This window comes from Sphaerodactylus townsendi, linkage group LG13 (genome assembly GCF_021028975.2).
Source record: "Sphaerodactylus townsendi isolate TG3544 linkage group LG13, MPM_Stown_v2.3, whole genome shotgun sequence".
NCBI classification, from domain to species: domain Eukaryota; kingdom Metazoa; phylum Chordata; class Lepidosauria; order Squamata; family Sphaerodactylidae; genus Sphaerodactylus; species Sphaerodactylus townsendi.
This window is the reverse complement of record NC_059437.1, coordinates 45,308,537-45,325,401: the sequence shown is the minus strand read 5'-3', so window position 1 is coordinate 45,325,401 and position 16,865 is coordinate 45,308,537. Positions and strand designations below refer to the sequence as shown.

Sequence of the window (16,865 nt, the reverse complement as noted above, 5' to 3'; positions counted from 1 at the left end):
CATTTTGCCAGGATATTTGGCTGTAAGCTTTTGGGAGATTTTCAGTGGTGCAAATGTTTGGAAAAAGGTCAACCAGCTGATAGCTGAAGGTGAATGTGTCAAAATGAGAGACAGGCAAAAAATGATCACTGCGGCACACAAGGAGTATTAGAATGATTAATGTTTACATTAATATAAGGGGCGTACACATAGATTAATAGCTTTTTGGGGTTTCTGTGACTAAAATATATGTGGCAATGAGATCCATATGCTGTTGGTGTCCTAAAAATAATTACCATCATTCTTAGTCTTGTTCCCATGCTGAATGCATGTTTTCATATGGAAAATAGTTATAGTGAAATTTCATAACACGCAGATGGAAACACTTGGAAAGGATGCTTAAGGCAACATCTCAGGTTCCAAATTTTCTGAAAATCCCTCATTGATATAAGGTTTGCTGGTTTTTGTTTTGTTACTTTCTGGGGGGTTGTTTTTACTCTCAAAATAGCATTTCTTTTTGTCTGTGTTAGTGAGAGAGGAAGCTGATAAAAGCTGCTTGAAATACTTTCTGAAAACTCAACTGTGTTGCTATTCAGTGGACAATTCATCTCCTTCCATCCGATTCCTTTGGCTGAGGCACTGTTTCCAAGGTTCAGATGATAGCATAGAGGAACAGGAATTGGCTGTGAGCTTGGAAAGGGAAAGTCCCTCTGTCCAGTTGTACAAAGTTTTTGTCTCCTGTCTGTAGTGTTTCTGTCGTCTGAGTCAGGCAAACCGTTACTAGTTTTGTATTCAAACCATGGTTTGCAGACCCACTCTGGATCAGTGACCTCGGACCAGTCACATACTGTCATCCTAACCAGAGTCCTTGTGAGAAAAAAATGGAGAAAAAAGCTGCTTGGTATTTAAAATGGTTATATTCTACAAGCAGTGACTGTGTGTCTTTGTGAATCAAGACAAGGAATATTTAAACTAAAGCTCTGGCTTATGAACCTGTGTGTCACAATGAATAAGCTTTTAAGGTGCCACAAGACATTCTTGTTTTTGCTGCAGCATACGGACTAATTCTCCTGTGATTTCAATTGTAAGTGTACCAAACTACAATACTTAACTTAATTAGTTCCTGGCCTGATGATTAATAATTGCATTTAAAGATCCAGATCTCTTTGTACTTTGCAAGTATATCTTAGACATACCTTTCTTTACTTAGCAGTAAGCCTTCAAAACGTAAACGCAGAGCACAGCATTCAGTGATGTTGAAGTGAGCAGTCTGTACCAAATGCAATTTGGAAACAATTCTCGTATGGCTCCTCCCAATTCAAGGAAGTGATGAGAAACTGAATTAAATGGAGAAATTGCTAGCATATTCTAGCGTAGAAAATGCTTCAGTTGTGTTCTTGCTAAAATGTTTGGAAATAGCAACTTCAGGTAGGCACTTTATACTTGGAGCAAATCACAAAGGGCCCTCGTCCAAAGGGTCACAGGCTAAAAGATACCAGGGGTGAACAGGGCTACTGTCCTGGAGAGCAAGTAGCATCCAGGAGCAGAATGAGCCATGTACCTCCTACCCAGAGGTGGGATTCAGCCAGTTCGCACCGGTTCTCCTGAACTGGTAGCTAACCAGCTGGAATCCCACCAAGGTAGCTGTGCTGCCGGCCCAGAGGCACACAGGCCAATCGCCGCCGCCCCCGCTAACTTCCCTCACCTCCCCCCCAACATTGGAAAGGGGGTGCAGCACAGCAACCAGATAAGTGGGCGGCAGAGGGGGTGCACGGTGGGGCTGGGGGAACCGGTGGTTGGAATTTTAGAATTCCACCACAGACCTACCCTGTTGGTGATGCTACAGGGTGGCTTGTCTTGGACCTGGATCATGGTGATAATAATTCAACAGATATAATTGCAGGCTGTTTAGTGTCATCATTGCTATGGCAAGGGTTGCCAACTCAAGATTGGGAAGTTCCTGGAGGTTTGGAGGTGGAGCTTGGGGAGGGGGGTGGGATTTGGGGGAGGGAGGGATCTCAGTAGGGCATAACACCAACCCCCCCCTTCCAAAACAGCCATCATCTCCAGAGGAATTGATCTCTGTCATCTGGCAATCAGCTGTAATTCTGGGAGGTCTCCAGGGCTCACCTGGCGGCTGGTAACGCTAGCTGTGGCCCAGTTCCGACCAGGTAGCCGCTTTCCTGGCACCAGGAGTGCAGAGGGCTCTTGGCCCAGCAACTCCAAGATTGCTGCGACTTCCCAGCCTCACCGTGAAAGGCACAAGCCATCTAGGGAAAAGAGAAAGGATTGGAAAGGGGGAAGGAATTAAAAAAAACTCCCAGAAAAAAATGTCATCAACAGGAAGAAAAATTAGTCTGGGAATGCCTGTGCAAGAGAATCCTTTAAGAGTTACTCAAATACATGCAAAGAAGCGGCCGATCTGTAGGAAAAGGATTCCTGAGATAAGGACTGATAACAGAGAAAGTGCAAGAGAGAGCCAGAGAAAGCAGACTTGGGGTGTGGCTGAAATGGAGAGAGGTGGAAAAAAATGGCAGGTGAGGACTTGCTCTTTCCTCCCTTTCTTGAGTGATTAGGTAAGGAAATGGTGGCAGGAGCAGCAGCAGACTGGGGCAGGGAGTGCGGAAGTAGCTCAGGTTTTAGTGTACACCTACTTGGCTGAGGGAATATGGTTGTATACTATCGTGGATGGTCATGGTGGGTATTACCGTGTTTCCCCGAAAATAAGACAGTGTCTTATATTAATTTTTGCTCCCAAAGATGTGCTATGTCTTATTTTCAGGGGATGTCTTATTTTTCTGTGTTCTGTTCGTTAGGCATGCTTCCAAACAAAAACTTTGCAATGTCTTACTTTCGGGGGATGCCTTATATTTCGCACTTCAGCAAAACCTCTACTACGTCTTATTTTCAGGGGATGTCTTATATTCGGGAAAACAGGGTATTAATCACTTTTGCCATCTGTTGTGAAAGGCAGCTTTGGCACCTCCCCCCCCCCCACGTGAACAACAGACGCTAATCTAATGAACTGGATTTGCTTCTCCGCTCCTCCACATGAAGCCTGCTGGGTGACCTTGGGCTAGCCACAGTTCTTTCAGAACTCTCTCAGCCCTACCTACCTTACAAGGAGTCTGTTACAGGGAGAGGAAGGAAAATGAGTCTGCAAGCTCCTTTGAGTCTCCTCACAGTTGAGAAAAGTGGGGTATAAATCCAAACTCTTTAAGGTTAGTCGTAATCCTGAACTGTGGTTCATCTGGCTGCGGGGACACAAATGCTGCTTTCGCACCCTCACCACATTTTTTTAAACCAGAGACTTTGCGTAATGAGATACACGTGTACCCACACTAACATCAGGAAGCGTTCCAGCGATCATGTGAATGTTCTTGATTCAAATACAGTATTGGCTGTAAGTCCCTGTGGGTGGAGTCCCACCTGGCTGTCTGAATGAATCTGTCAAAGAGCAGATTGGTAATCTTCAGAGTATTGCAAAGGGATTAAGACAGGCCTTGACAGATTTTCTTCAGTTGATGAGCTAACCCAAATGTTTAGAAGCCCGGCTTATTTTTCAGCCTTCAGGGTTTTATAACCAGACTTATAACCAGGATGTGGCAGAAGAAGGAGGAGGAGGAGACCTTTCTCTCCTGCAAAGAGACTCAAGGTGGCTTACAAGCTCCTTTCCCTTCCTCTCCCCACAGCAGGCACTTTGTGAGGTAGGTGAAGCTGAGAGAGTTCGGAGAGGACTGTGACTAGCCCAAGGTCACCCAGCAGGAATGCAGGAGGGCAGAGACACATCTGGTTCACCAGATAAGCTTCTGCCACTCAGGTGGAGGAGTGGGGAATCGAACCCTGTTCTCCAGATTAGAATCCGCCTTCTCATAACCACTACACCACACTGGCATAATATAGTATGGCTGAATCTCGCTAGACTTTGGAAACTGAGCATGGTCAGTGCTTGGATGAGAGGCTGCCGTGGGAGACTCTGCAGAGGAAGGTGATGGCAAAACCACCTCTGCTTCTCTCTTGCCTGGAAAGCACCTTTCTGGGATTGCTGTCAGCTGCAACTTGTTGGTACTACACTCACACGTATATACACACTTTAAAATTATTGCTGCCACAAATCCTAATCACCTCACCATTTTTGTAATTTTTTAAAGCTATATGAAAATGTGTTGTAGGTCTATACTGCTGTGTACAGCTTGTTGAAACTAGGATCCTACCATGGGATTTTGCATCATTTAAGAAGAATTTGGATTTATACCCACTTTCGTAATCATAACACATATCAAAGTGGTTTACAAACTCCTTTCCCTTCCTCTCCCCACAACAGGTAAAGATACAGATAACCTTTAATGGCATAAAACAAAGATTTATAATAAAATACAAAAATTGAAAGACAAAATGCAAAGCAAAATTAAGATCGTTTGTTTATGACCATGCATAAAAACCTGGCCATTTGCTCTAGAGCAGGGGTAGGGAACCTTTAACACTCAAAGAGCCATTTGGACCCGTTTTCCACAGGAAAAGAAAACACTTGGAGCCGCAAATAATTTTTGACATTTAAAATAAAGATAACACTGTATATATTGGGGTTTTTTTACCTTTTACTCTGCTAATTCTGAGAAGCGCATGGATGCACCCGCCCTGCTGCCTGCAGGGTGCCCAAGGATGAAGCCGGCGGCTCGGCCTCACCGGCCGTTGAGGGGAAGTCCACAGCGCGGCCCAGCCGACCGCGGGCAGTTGGTGCGCCCGCCCTGCTGCCTGCAGGGTGGGCAAGGATGGGGCCGGCGGCTTGGCTCATGGAGCCACAGTGCAAGGGCAGAAGAGCCGCATGGGGCTCTCGAGCCGTAGGTTCCCTACCCCTGCTCTAGAGCATCCCAGGATTTGTTGTTTGTTAAACCCACAACAGGAACCTTGTGAAGTAGGTGGGGCTGAGAGAGTTCTGAGAGAACTGTGACTACTAGCCCTAGGTCACCCAGCAAGCTTCATGCATAGAAGCAAGGAAACAAATCCTATTTACCAGACAAGAATCAGCCACTCATGTGGAGGAGCAGGAATCAAACTTGGTTCTCCAGATGGAGTCCATCGCTCTTAACCACTGCACCAGGCTGGCTAATGGAGTAGCCCAGTTCTGACACAGCATGTGCAGTTTGCAGCAAGAGACCGCTTCTTCTTGGAGTTCAAAACCTGACATATTGCTCCATCAACACCAAGAAGATCAGAAAAACAAATTTGCTTCACCTATTTTGTATGTTTTTACAGTGCAGTCCTATGCAGAATTTCTTCAGCCTAAGCTATTAATTTCAGTGGGCTTAGACTGGAGCAACTCTGTCTGGGACTGCACTTTTAATGTCTCAGATCAACCCTGCAAATATCCTTTCTCAAAGAACCCATGGAATTTCAGAGCTGTAATTTCACCATATCGCAGGAATTTTAAGTTTCCAATTCATTGCTTTGAAATATGCAGATGTCAAAAAAACCCTTTAAAAAAACCCACACCAAGAATTAAAAACATCAACTGATTCCCACAGGAAAAACTCTGATAGAATTCAGCAATCCTCCTGTTCCCACTCTTGTCACATGCATTTCCATCACACGTTGGAGCAAAAACAAAACCGCTGGTAAAATATCGTGCAACCCCTCTCCCCCAACCTCCCCTACAGCGTAATAATCCCAGCATTTTGAGCTAAGACGCAAAATATGATTTTATGTTTACTTCCAGCCTAGTCAAGACCCAAGATCCAGGGAAGAAAGTGTCAGGTACACCAGAAATAAATCTCTCTGGATACATCTGGCAAACCAATTGGGAGCTTAAACCAACAGGTGTGCCACTGTAATTATTGCTGCAAAGTATTTGACACATCCAGGTGTGCTACTGATCAAATATATGAAATCCCTGTTATTCTTTGGAAATTCCTTACCCACCAGGTGCCCTCCTTGCAATGGAAAGTAAGATTAAAGAATTACACACCGGTCTTCAAAGTGCTGGTGCAAACCAAACCTTCATTCCAGTTGTTTGGATTCTTTAGCTCTCAAAATATAGATTGCTCCCTATAGGCATAACTGGTAAAGAGTTTGCATTATATCCACAGTTTCAAAGAACCCTTTTCAAAAGACACAGCATATTCTTCAGATTGGGTCTCTTCAGTCGGTCCGTTGGGGTGATGAGAGGTTCCGATTTACTTATTTTCCCGTTTGCCTTACCCTTTAAGAAGCTTGGCCCTGATACGTGGCTCTTTGCTTTCCCATTTTCTCCTGTCCAGCTTCCTTTGCATCTTGATTAGGCTAAGAGGAAAACCAGAAAACTATTTTGTGGTCTGTTGACTGATTTGTAAATTCATTTAATTCCCGGCACATAGGACATACTAGTAACTCGAACATGCTGTTTTCTAGTAACCAGCATGAATATCTGTGAACAAATCAAGTTGCCTCATGTTGATTTAGATGATGTCTTGCTCAAACTTGTCCACTCTGACTGGCAGTGTCTTTCCAGAATCTTAAGACCTTCTACCTGAAATACTTTAACTGGGTTTGAATCTGGGATTATGTATAGTCCACATCCTTCCACTCAACCACAGCTCTGAAATGACTCTCCCAACCAGTGAAAGTGGGAAAATGCGCTTGTAATGTCCTGTACATTTCATTGAAGGCTTTTTTTATCACCTGACTGAAGGCAACTTTTGTTGATTTGGCAACATCCTGACTTCCACTGGCTGCCATCTAATAGAATCTTAGGCTCATTCCACACATGCAGAATAATGCACTTTCAAACTGCTTTCAGTGCTCTTTGAAGCTGTGCGGAATAGCAAAATCCACTTGCAAACAGTTGTGAAAGTGGTTTGAAAACACATTATTTTGTGTGTGCAGAAGGGGCCATGCAGGCCATCTAATCAAGCCCTCTGATCAATGCAAGAACAGCCTAAACTTAGCATCCCTGGCAACTGCTGTTCATCCTATCTTCTCCCAGCAGGTGAAGGCTTTTTTGTTGGTTTTGTTTGGCATTCCCTCAGTGAGCACTCCCTTCTGTGGCATGTATTGATGACTGTTTTTTATGTTTTTGAGCTTATTGCGGCTCTGGCTTTAATTATTCTACAGGTATGCTTTTTGTTTTTAATTCTTTTAAAGATATCATCAACAAATGGACAATCATTCTCACTGTGAGAAACTTCTCCATTACGTCTACCTGTTTTGTATATCTAGTGCTCTGTGACTTTAACAGGTGTAAATAAAATCCTTCGGCTGGCACTTCTTTAAAGGACAGGAAGATTCTTGGAGCAGGCTTTTCTTGTTATTTTATGGTGGAAAACTGTTTTACATGATGCTCAATATAATAGGGCCTTATGGTAACATAGACATTATGGCACATGTTTTCATGGACTGTGGCCCATTTTTTGTGATTCATGAAGGGCTCTCTTTGTTTGACAGAGATACAGAGACGGATATGACGGAAAAAATTCAGCAGGACTGAAAGGCTATACAGGCTCAAGTCTTTTCTTGTGAGGCTATTCCTGTTTCTGTTGGTGGCATCAATTGGGCATTGCCTCAATTATCATGCAGTATGGTGAATCTAGTTAATCCAAGCTCCAGTATGCCTTTTTCGGGGAAGTATATGTGAGCCATCTTCTGCCATTTGCGGGTAAAAATCTGGTTTCTCAACAAAAATGAGCAAATTACAGATTTAGAACTACAAAGAAAGATTTAGTTTGATCTACCCAGGTATAGTGTGTTAACATTAGTTAGAGCAGGGGTCTGCAACCTACGGCTCTCCAGATGTTGGACTGCAATACCCATCAGCCCTTGCCAGCATGCCCAAGTGGCAGGGCTGATGGGAATTGTAGTTCATTAACATCTGGAGAGCCGTGGGTTGCAGACCCCTGAGTTGGAGTTATGCGGCAAACAAAAATATATTCGACTTTAGAAATGGGTCTAGTGCAGGGGTGTCCAACTCTGGCGCTTTCATGCCAGCAGGGGCTGATGGGAATTGTAGTCCATGAACATCTGAAGCACCACAGTTGGACACCTCTGGTCTAGCATATTTGCATCTGTTTTTCCCTGTTTTATTTTAAGGTTTTTTTTTTTAAAGGATAGTGTCTTTGTAAAAGACTTGCATTTTAGAACATCGTTTTCACGCCAGTTGAAACCCTCCCCATATTCACACACAGACTTAGCTGTCAGCGAAACTCTGTGTTGGTAATTAGGGGGAGAAATCTCTCTTAAATCCTGCCTTGTAATTTTAGATAGCCTGTGGGGTGACTCTGCTCCCTCCCTCTTCTGGAATATTGCTTCAAAATCCTTCCTGTCCTTAAAGGACAACACCCAGTGGCTGGTTTTTGCTGTTGTTTTCTCTGAGTCATGGCACAGAAACAAAATACTTACAGAGCTACGCTGCTGCCATTTTTAAGGTCTCTGCAAAGTTATTGATGCCATGGTGGAGTTAAAAGGACCCTTAGTGTCGACATGATCTTCTGTAACAGCATTGTAATAAGGGTGATACATAAAGACACCGCTGAATCTCTCCTTTGAATCTTGAATCCACTGAATCTTACCAATCGTGCAAGTTTGACAGGCAGTGTCATAAATATTGACGATTGAGTGAATTAAATTGCGTGGGACTCATCCTCTTTGCTTAGCATAAGGATAATAGGGTAGAACTCATTCAGTGACAGCAAACCCCCTGATCCAAAGCTGTATAATAGACAGTTATCAAAACCCAGGAAGAACACACAGCCATACCTTCAAAATGTAGTTCATCATGGCCCTCAAACAAAAACCTCTAAATCTAAACATGGATTGGGGATGAAAACTGCCTCAGTTTCCAGTTTACATCTCAGTTGTAATCCTAAAGCAGATTTATTTTACTTATTTAAAAATGTACCTCCTTTCCTTTCTGAAGTTCAGAGGGGCATATTCTGGTCAGCAATAAAGGACATGGATAAAATACACCCAGTAAGAGCTGTGCTCATCTCTGCTTTGTTTTCTTCCACAGGTGCTGTTTCTATACCTTGGACCGTTATGGCTCTCCCCCCTCCAGATCCACAGTATGTTCTCCGAGGGGCGAATGATGCAGTCAATACTCTGTGCTTTCATTGTGCAGATCCAGGACCTGAGCTTCCCATTCTTTTCTCGGGGTGAGTGCAGGAAGGACAATATGCGGCAGTTCAGATATCGTTGAACTGTGTTTTGTTATTCTGTGAACGCATCCAGAGGAGCCTGTGTCTCATTCCCGCTTTTTTTCTCTTCCCCTCAGTCATGGCTTGGTAATTACCAAGTGGGTTCCAGTATGGTGTAGTGGTTAATGCAGAGATGTCCAATTCTGGCGCTTCAGGTGTTCATGGACTACAATTCCCATCAGCCCCTACTGACACGGCCAATTGGCCATGCCAGCAGGGGCTGATGGGAATTGTAGTCCATGAACATAAGACCAAGCCAGCTGGATCAGACCAGAGTCCATCTAGTCCAGCTCTCTGCTACTCGCAGTGGCCCACCAGGTGCCTTTGGGAGCTCACCTGCAGGATGTGAATGCAATGGCCTTCTGCAGCTGTTGCTCCCAAGCACCTGGACTGTTAAGGCATTTGCAATCTCAGATCAAAGAGGATCAAGATTGGTAGCCAGAGTTGGACACCCTTGAAGCGCCAGAGTTGGACACCCTTGTGTTAATGTGTCAAGGTAGGATCTGGGAAACCCAGGTTCAAAAATTCCCAGTTTGCCATGGAAACTTGCTGGCTGACCTTGGGCCAGTCACACACTCGCAGCCTTGGACCCTGGCAAATGATCTCCCTGTGGAATATCAAGGTTGGGACATGGAGGCAGACAATGGCAAACCACCTCCAACAAATTGATTACATGCCCAGGTTCCTTTTCTGGATTGTGTAGCATGGAGGAAGGTGGTCTGACAGGAGCCAGAGGCAAAAGGCAAAGTGAAGTAAGGCAAAGTCAGGGGACCTGGGAGCTCAAATTCATTCTGGACTAGGTCAGTCAACATGACTAATTGTCCAATTTGACAAGAAAGTGAAAGCCAAAGCTGAGTAGGTTTTATGGTAGCCCCTGGGTTCATTTAATCAAGGCCAATCAGATGATGCCTTAAAGCTAAACAGGAATTGCATCCCAGGTAGTGCTGCTGAGCTACACTGGTACTATACTGTGTTCTACATAAAGATGATAATTTGGTCAGTTGAAGTGCAGCAGTTGAGAAAGTTGTATGCTTCTGCATTAAAATATAGTCCTGACCCAATATGAGAATTATCATCCATTTTAACACCCTTCCTTTATCAAAGCCATTATTTTGTGCATTATAGAACATGGTACTTTGGTTCAAGAGCATTTATGCCAAAATGTATTTTTATTTTCAAACGGATGAGGGAAGCTGGGGTAGACCCAGGCAGCGTATTCCACAACAAAGAAGGCCCATGCTTTATTCAGTGCCAGAGGAATATACGATCTACTATCATCTTTATGTGGAACAGAGTATCGATCTCCTCTAACTTTTGCTCAAACATCTGGTCCTTTGGTGCAGGCCAGGGCTGGTTAAAGGACTAGTTCAAATCTAACCCTTTGCTTTACAAGATTGTGAAATCTGATGTGAAATGTAGTAGGCTCAGAATCTTAATTTTTTTCTAAAAGGAAAAGTGATTCTATGATCGTCAGCCAATTACTGACCAGTAACCTACTTGCACATCCAGTGCTGTCGGAACAGGGCCTGCCATCCCAATATGAGTTACGCCCTTCTAAGTCCATTGTAATCAGTGGGCTTATTAGACGTGTGTAACTCTGTTTATGACTGCACCGTTGGAAAAGGATGCATTCCCGAATAAATCACCTTTTTATTCCTTGTGTTGTTTTGTGTAAGGTCTTCAGATGGGCTGATCCACATCTGGAATATAAAGACACGCCGGATTGACAGAACGCTGAGTGGTCACAGTGGAAAATCAGTGTTCTGGGTGAAAACTTTAGGCAACCGAAACGCGCTTCTCAGGTTTGTATATAATGTGCGTGTAAACAATATGCTATAGAGGTTCTGAATATCTGTGCTGATCTGGCATGCAGATTTGAAATGTGGCAGATCTGGGCCTAAAGAGAAGAATAACTGATTAAAAACCCTTTCAGGATAATGGCGGGACCTTGTATATAAGTCTCCACTCCAACAACAGCTTTCTGAATGCAGAAGCAGGGGGGAAAGCCCTGAAGGGGTTAAATGTGGAACTGAGTGCCTGACCCTGTTTGAATCCCTACGCAGCATCTTACCATGAACATCGTGGCAGCATCCCAGTTTCTGCTGCGCTCACATATTTCTGGCTGGTGTTATTAAGGTTAGGTAGTTATTGGTATTGTGGGCTCTAGCATGGTGCAGTGGTTAAAAGTGGTGGACCCCAATCTGGAGAACAGGGTTTGATTCCCCACGCCTCCTCATGAAGCCTGCTGGGTGACCTTAGGCCAGTCACAATTTTCTCAGAACTCTCAGCCCACCTGGGGCCAGGGGGATGGGCACTATCTCTGAACAACTCTTGCCTTGAAAACTCTTTGGGGTCACCATAGGTCAGTTGCGATTCGACAGCACTTTCCACTGTCAGTTATTGGTATTGGGAACAAAGCGACAAACGTGTAACATCGGCAGCCTGATCCGGATGCAGGAGGAAGCTGGGCTTAATGGCCTTAGGAAGTGGCAAAGGGACACGTTGATACATTTGCCCCTTCTGCCAGCATAAGGGGCATCCCTGCCCGCGGGGGAAACAAACACATCAGCCTCCAGCTACCCTCCAGCTTTGCAGCAAGCAGACCCGGAAATGGGCACCGCCATGGAGCTACACTGGTGTCTAACTGGACCCTGGTGTAGAGGAAGGGGCAGGCTGTGGTGTTAAGAGTGAAGCTGATGGTAGTCGACTTCTATTGGCGTTCCACCCCAGGAATACCGCCCTCCTGACCTTCAGACTTACACCACACTTTTGTGTGGTGTAAGCCTGTTTCACTTATGGGGCAATTTGACAGCAGGACGGTTTAAAAAAAGAAACCAGGCATCTCCATGCTGCCCAATGCCCCTGTGGAGGTGGCACAGCTCTGCCTTTGTGGCACCATTCCTAGTCATCTCCACTATCCCACACCTGTCAGGATTGCAGTGTCCGGCAATCAGCCAGAATGCTGTATTTGGATCTGAAATTTCCCAATGGTATTTGAATCAAAATTGGCGGTTGATTTCTGACGCAAAAACCGCTCCCCCCGCAAGAGACAAGCCAGAAGCTACATTCTGTCTGGAAGCTGCATGGTTGGATGTCATTTGATTGAAAGATGGGGAACGAACTGTTAAAACAAACAAACAGTCCGTCAGTTGAGGATAATATTTTGCGCACCTGACACTGTAGACTCAAGTCCCTAAAAGCTTCTGCTGCAATCAGTCTGCAATCATCTTTAAGATGCCACAAGATTTGTTGTTGCTTTGACTGAGTTGATGTTCCGCCTTCCGTTGGAACAGTTTGCCAGCGGGTCGTTCCGACTTGGAGATGTTTTGACATGTTTATTGAGAAAAGGCATCTTCTGCGGCAGACCATATTAACATTTATATTTGTTGTCGTCTGCATAACCACAATTAGCACCTCAGAAGACTCATTTTAAATCTGAATTGTCAACATAATTACATGGTTTTCATGTCACATATGCTACCCCATAAAATGTCTGCCTGGAAATACCTGTAATCTTCCAGGGCTACAATTCTCTCTAGAAGGATCCCTTAACTTTCAATCTTATAAGTCATTTCAGAATACTTTTGCCATCTTTCCTTTGGAAAAATGCAAAACATAATAGATAGAAAGTGAGACAGAAACCTTTATTAGATCACTGGTTTATGTTGAGTAAACACTTGCTTAAGAGTCAGCATGGTGTAGTGGCTAAGAGTAGGTGGATTCTGATCTGGGGAACTTGGTTTGATTCCCCACTCCTCCACCTGAGTGGCAGAGGCTTATCCAGTGAACTAAATGTGTTTCCGCACTCCTACATTCCTGCTAGGGGACCTTGGGCTAGTCACAGTTCTTCGGAACTCCCTCAGCCCCACCTACCTCACAAGGTGTCTGTTGTGGGGAGAGGAAAGGAAAGGAGCTTGTAAGCCACCTTGAGTCTCCTTCTCTCCTGTAAGGTGGCTTACAAGCTCCTTTCCCTTCCTCTCCCCACAACAGACACCTTGTGGAGTAGGCGGGGCTGAGGGAGTTCCAAAGAACTGTGACCAGGTCATCCAGCAGAAATGTAGAAGTGCAGAAACACATCTGGTTCACCAGATAAGCCTCTGCCAATCAGGTGGAGAAGTGGGGAATCAAACCCGGTTCTCCAGATTAGAATCCACCTGCTCTTACTCACTACACTATGCTGGCTCTCTATGGGGTCACCATAAGTCAGCTGTGACTTGACAGCACTTTACATGCACGCACACAGTTTAAGAAGTAACTGTGGCTCACCTGCTTTGCATGCAAAAGGTCCTAGTTTCAATCTGTGGCACTTTTAGTACTAGGATTTTGGGTAGCAGATGCTAGGGGAAAACCTTCCTGAGACCACTAGAAATTGCTACCGGATTAGACCAGGTGGACCAGTTGTCTGCCTTAATGTTAAAGCAATTAGACATTCGTGTATTGTGATGTGGGGTGTTCTGTATGATGGCACGGAGGGTACACAGATGCCAAAGGTACACAGAAGTTGAGATACGGGGATTCAGTAAATCTGATGCATAATGTTCATGCTCAAAGCCAGGGTCGTGATCAAAACGTGTGTTTGTGGGACTTGGCGGAAGGAAGGAAGGATGTCACAAGCTCTGTTTGCACAGAGAACGCCGGCTTCTGCAAATGCTCCCTCTTGGAAGTGGCAGAGAAACGTTGGTTAATGGCTATGCCGGGCAAGGACTTAGAAGAGGTGGGTGATCTTTTTTCCTTGTCTTTTTTCTTTCTTTCTTTCTTTTTTACTGTGTCTCTGGAGCAAGGATAATGTTTGGCATGCTCTTGCTTCATGCATTAGGTGGTCCAAAATATGGAAATATCATAATCTACGTAAAATAACTTCTCAAGAAGAGACACAAGGAATTCTTTGTGTCTACTAATTAGGTCTGCCAAGAAAATGATGAAGCTCTTATGCTGCTAATGGAATTTTCCTAACGTGGCTCTAGCTGACATTTTAATATTTGCAGCCGATAACCCTGCTGCATATCCTGCTCCCGGAATCTAAAGAGTTGAACAGGTTAAAGCCTTTAGGGCCTTTCTGTTTAGAAAAAAAAGGTAACTAAAGTGAGCATGATAGGGTTTTTTTTTAATTATGCATGAGATAAAGGAAGGGGATAGAGAGACCCTTTTCTGCATGTTCTACAACAGCCAGGGCATCCAAAAAATTGATGGACTGTAGGTTCATACCAGACTTTATTAACTTGTGGAACTCTCTGCCACAGGATGTGATAATGGCCATGGTTACTCACTATGATGAGTAAATGAACCATCCATGTTCAGAGGCAGAATATATTTTAATACTTGATACCTGAAATGTGTGTGGACTGTTTCCTTGAAGGTTGCTTGTAGACCTTCCAGAGACATTTGGTTGACCACTGTAGGAAACAAGATCGCTGGTCTGACCCAGTGGACCTCTTCCTAGGTCCGTGGTGGCAAACCTTTGGCACTCCAGACGTTATAGACTACAATTCCCATTGGCCCCTGCCAGCATGGCCAATTGGTTAGGGCCAATTGGCCATGCTGGCAGGGGCTGATGGGAATTGTAGTCTATAACATCTGGAGTGCCAAAGGTTCGCCACCACTGTCCTTGGTTGTGAGTGTATGTGTGCCAAGTGCTATCAAGTCGGTTCCGACTCATGGTAACCTTGAATCAGTGTCCTTCAAAATGGCCTATCATTAACAACTTTGCTTAGGTATTGCAAATTATGGGTCGTGGCTTCCTTCATGGTCAGTCAATCTCATCTTGGGCCTTTCTCTTTTCCTGTTGCCTTCAACTTTGCCTAGCAGTACCGCCAGTCCAGTGACTGTTGCCTTCTCACAATGTGACCAAAACTGTTAAATCATTATAGTTTCTAGGGAAAGTTCAGGTTTGATAACCAACTGATTTGGGGGCGGGGGGGGGGGGGAGACCACCATGTCCATAAGACCCTCTTCCTTGGATTCTTCCAGGCAAAAAATGAACCCATGTCATTTTTAGGGACTCCTTCATTTGTATTACACAAATACAATAATAATGAAATTCTCCCAACTAAAGAATAGGAAGGGTTTTTTTAATCCAGATTTTATATTGAACTCTCCAGTCTGAAATCCTGGACTTGCTGTCTCGCCGGACAAAAAAGATTCATGTCTCCCTTGTGCAAACCTTCAGATTAGCAGAGTGTCAGACATTCCATTAAAATCGGAGTGGGCTCCTTTAAAAAAAAAAAGGGGTGTTGCGTCCTCAAATCAGTAACATGGTGGGACAAGGCTTGACTGAAGTGTATGATTAACATGAAGATTTAATATGTGCTTATGCTTGGCTGGTGCCCAAAGCGGGTAATTCTGCCTTAGAAGCAAGTTCAGTCTATGAATAATAAAATCTGAACAGGAATTTATTTGTTCTTGATTGCATTTGAATCACCAATTACGATTTACATGCGCTTCTCCTGCCAAATTTGCCAGAAACATCTCAGGAGCATAATAAATGTGTGCAAGGGGCTGGGTGTGTTTTGTCTTGTGGCCACCTTTCGCCACCCAGGAATGCTCTTAACCTCAGGCAAAGACAAACGCTTTCTCCTATTCAGCGAAACAAAACAAAATGTATACATATAATCACAGAACTTTGAGTTTTACGTTACGGTTGTCAAAATCTGTGAGACGGGATTTATTTTGGAGGCTGACGCAGATTCCTTGGCTGAGATCGTCAGCTTCTCCCAAGTGGACCTTGTCGTCCTGCTTGCTGTAGCAAACGTTTTGCTGACTTTCGCCTGGTTTGCTTTTTGCAGCCTTTATTTTTTTAGAGAGATTTTGACCATTCTTCGGCTTTCAGAGCACTCAGAGTAGCTAGCAATCCAAATAACGAAAACTAGCCATCAGATATAAAACGGAAGTGACAGTAGCATTCTTTTTCATTACTGGCTGAGCTCCGGTGAAGATGCAGAAACGCTTGGACTTGCTGGGTTGATTCAGTTCATTGCTACTTTATATCTTCTAGTGGTTTACGCTCCTGCTTTTCTGCCCAGTGATATCTAAAATGCTTTACAACAAATTGAAACAAAATGAAAATTAAAAACCTCTTCGTCCTCCGGCCAGTGTCGCAAAGCAGAGAGTCCTTCCGTTTGTGTCTGCCATTCCAGGGAAACGAGCAGTAACAGCAGAATTTTTCCTGGCTGGGAGAACAGAATCAAGTTTCCGGTGGCATCATGTTCTCTAGCCGGTGGAGAGAGCAAGGCTGATCTTTCCCTTGAGGTGGGGGTCTTCCTGGCAGAAAGGGAACATGCCTTTCAATCAGCCCTCCTGGCAGGGGGTGTCAAGGCAAATGAGAAGCAGAAGTGGTTTGCCACTGCCTTCTTTTGCAGGGTCTTCCTGGGTGGTTTCCAAAGCAACTACTGTCCTTGCTTAGGAGAAGAAGAGTTTGGATTTATATCTCCCCTTTCTCTCCTGCAGGAGACTCAAAGGAGCTTACAATCTCCTTGCCCTTCCCCCCTCACAACAAACACCCTGTGAGGTAGGTGGGGCTGAGAGAGCTCCGAGAAGCTGTGACTAGCCCAAGGTCACCCAGCTGGCGTGTGTGGGAGTGCACAGGCTAATCTGAATTCCCCAGATAAGCCTTCACAGCTCAGGCGGCAGAGCTGGGAATCAAACCCGGTTCCTCCAGATTAGATACATGAGCTCTTAACCTCCTATGCCACTGCTGCTCCTTAGCTTCTGAGATCTGTCAAGGTT

At 44.5% G+C, this 16,865-nt stretch overlaps 1 protein-coding gene across 4 annotated transcripts in view; it reads left to right on the top strand.

The window, feature by feature from the left end:
• The window catches only part of GNB1L (G protein subunit beta 1 like), a 61,107-nt gene that overhangs the window by 21,561 nt on the left and 22,681 nt on the right, over nt 1-16,865 (top strand). For all 4 annotated transcript variants that reach the window (XM_048514995.1, XM_048514991.1, XM_048514993.1 and 1 more), the window contains 3 exons: nt 8,960-9,101; nt 10,820-10,945; nt 13,695-13,857. In XM_048514995.1, the coding sequence (XP_048370952.1) occupies nt 8,986-9,101; nt 10,820-10,945; nt 13,695-13,857 (405 nt within the window). In that variant the 5' untranslated portion in view covers nt 8,960-8,985. The remainder of the gene's footprint in view (nt 1-8,959; nt 9,102-10,819; nt 10,946-13,694; nt 13,858-16,865) is intronic.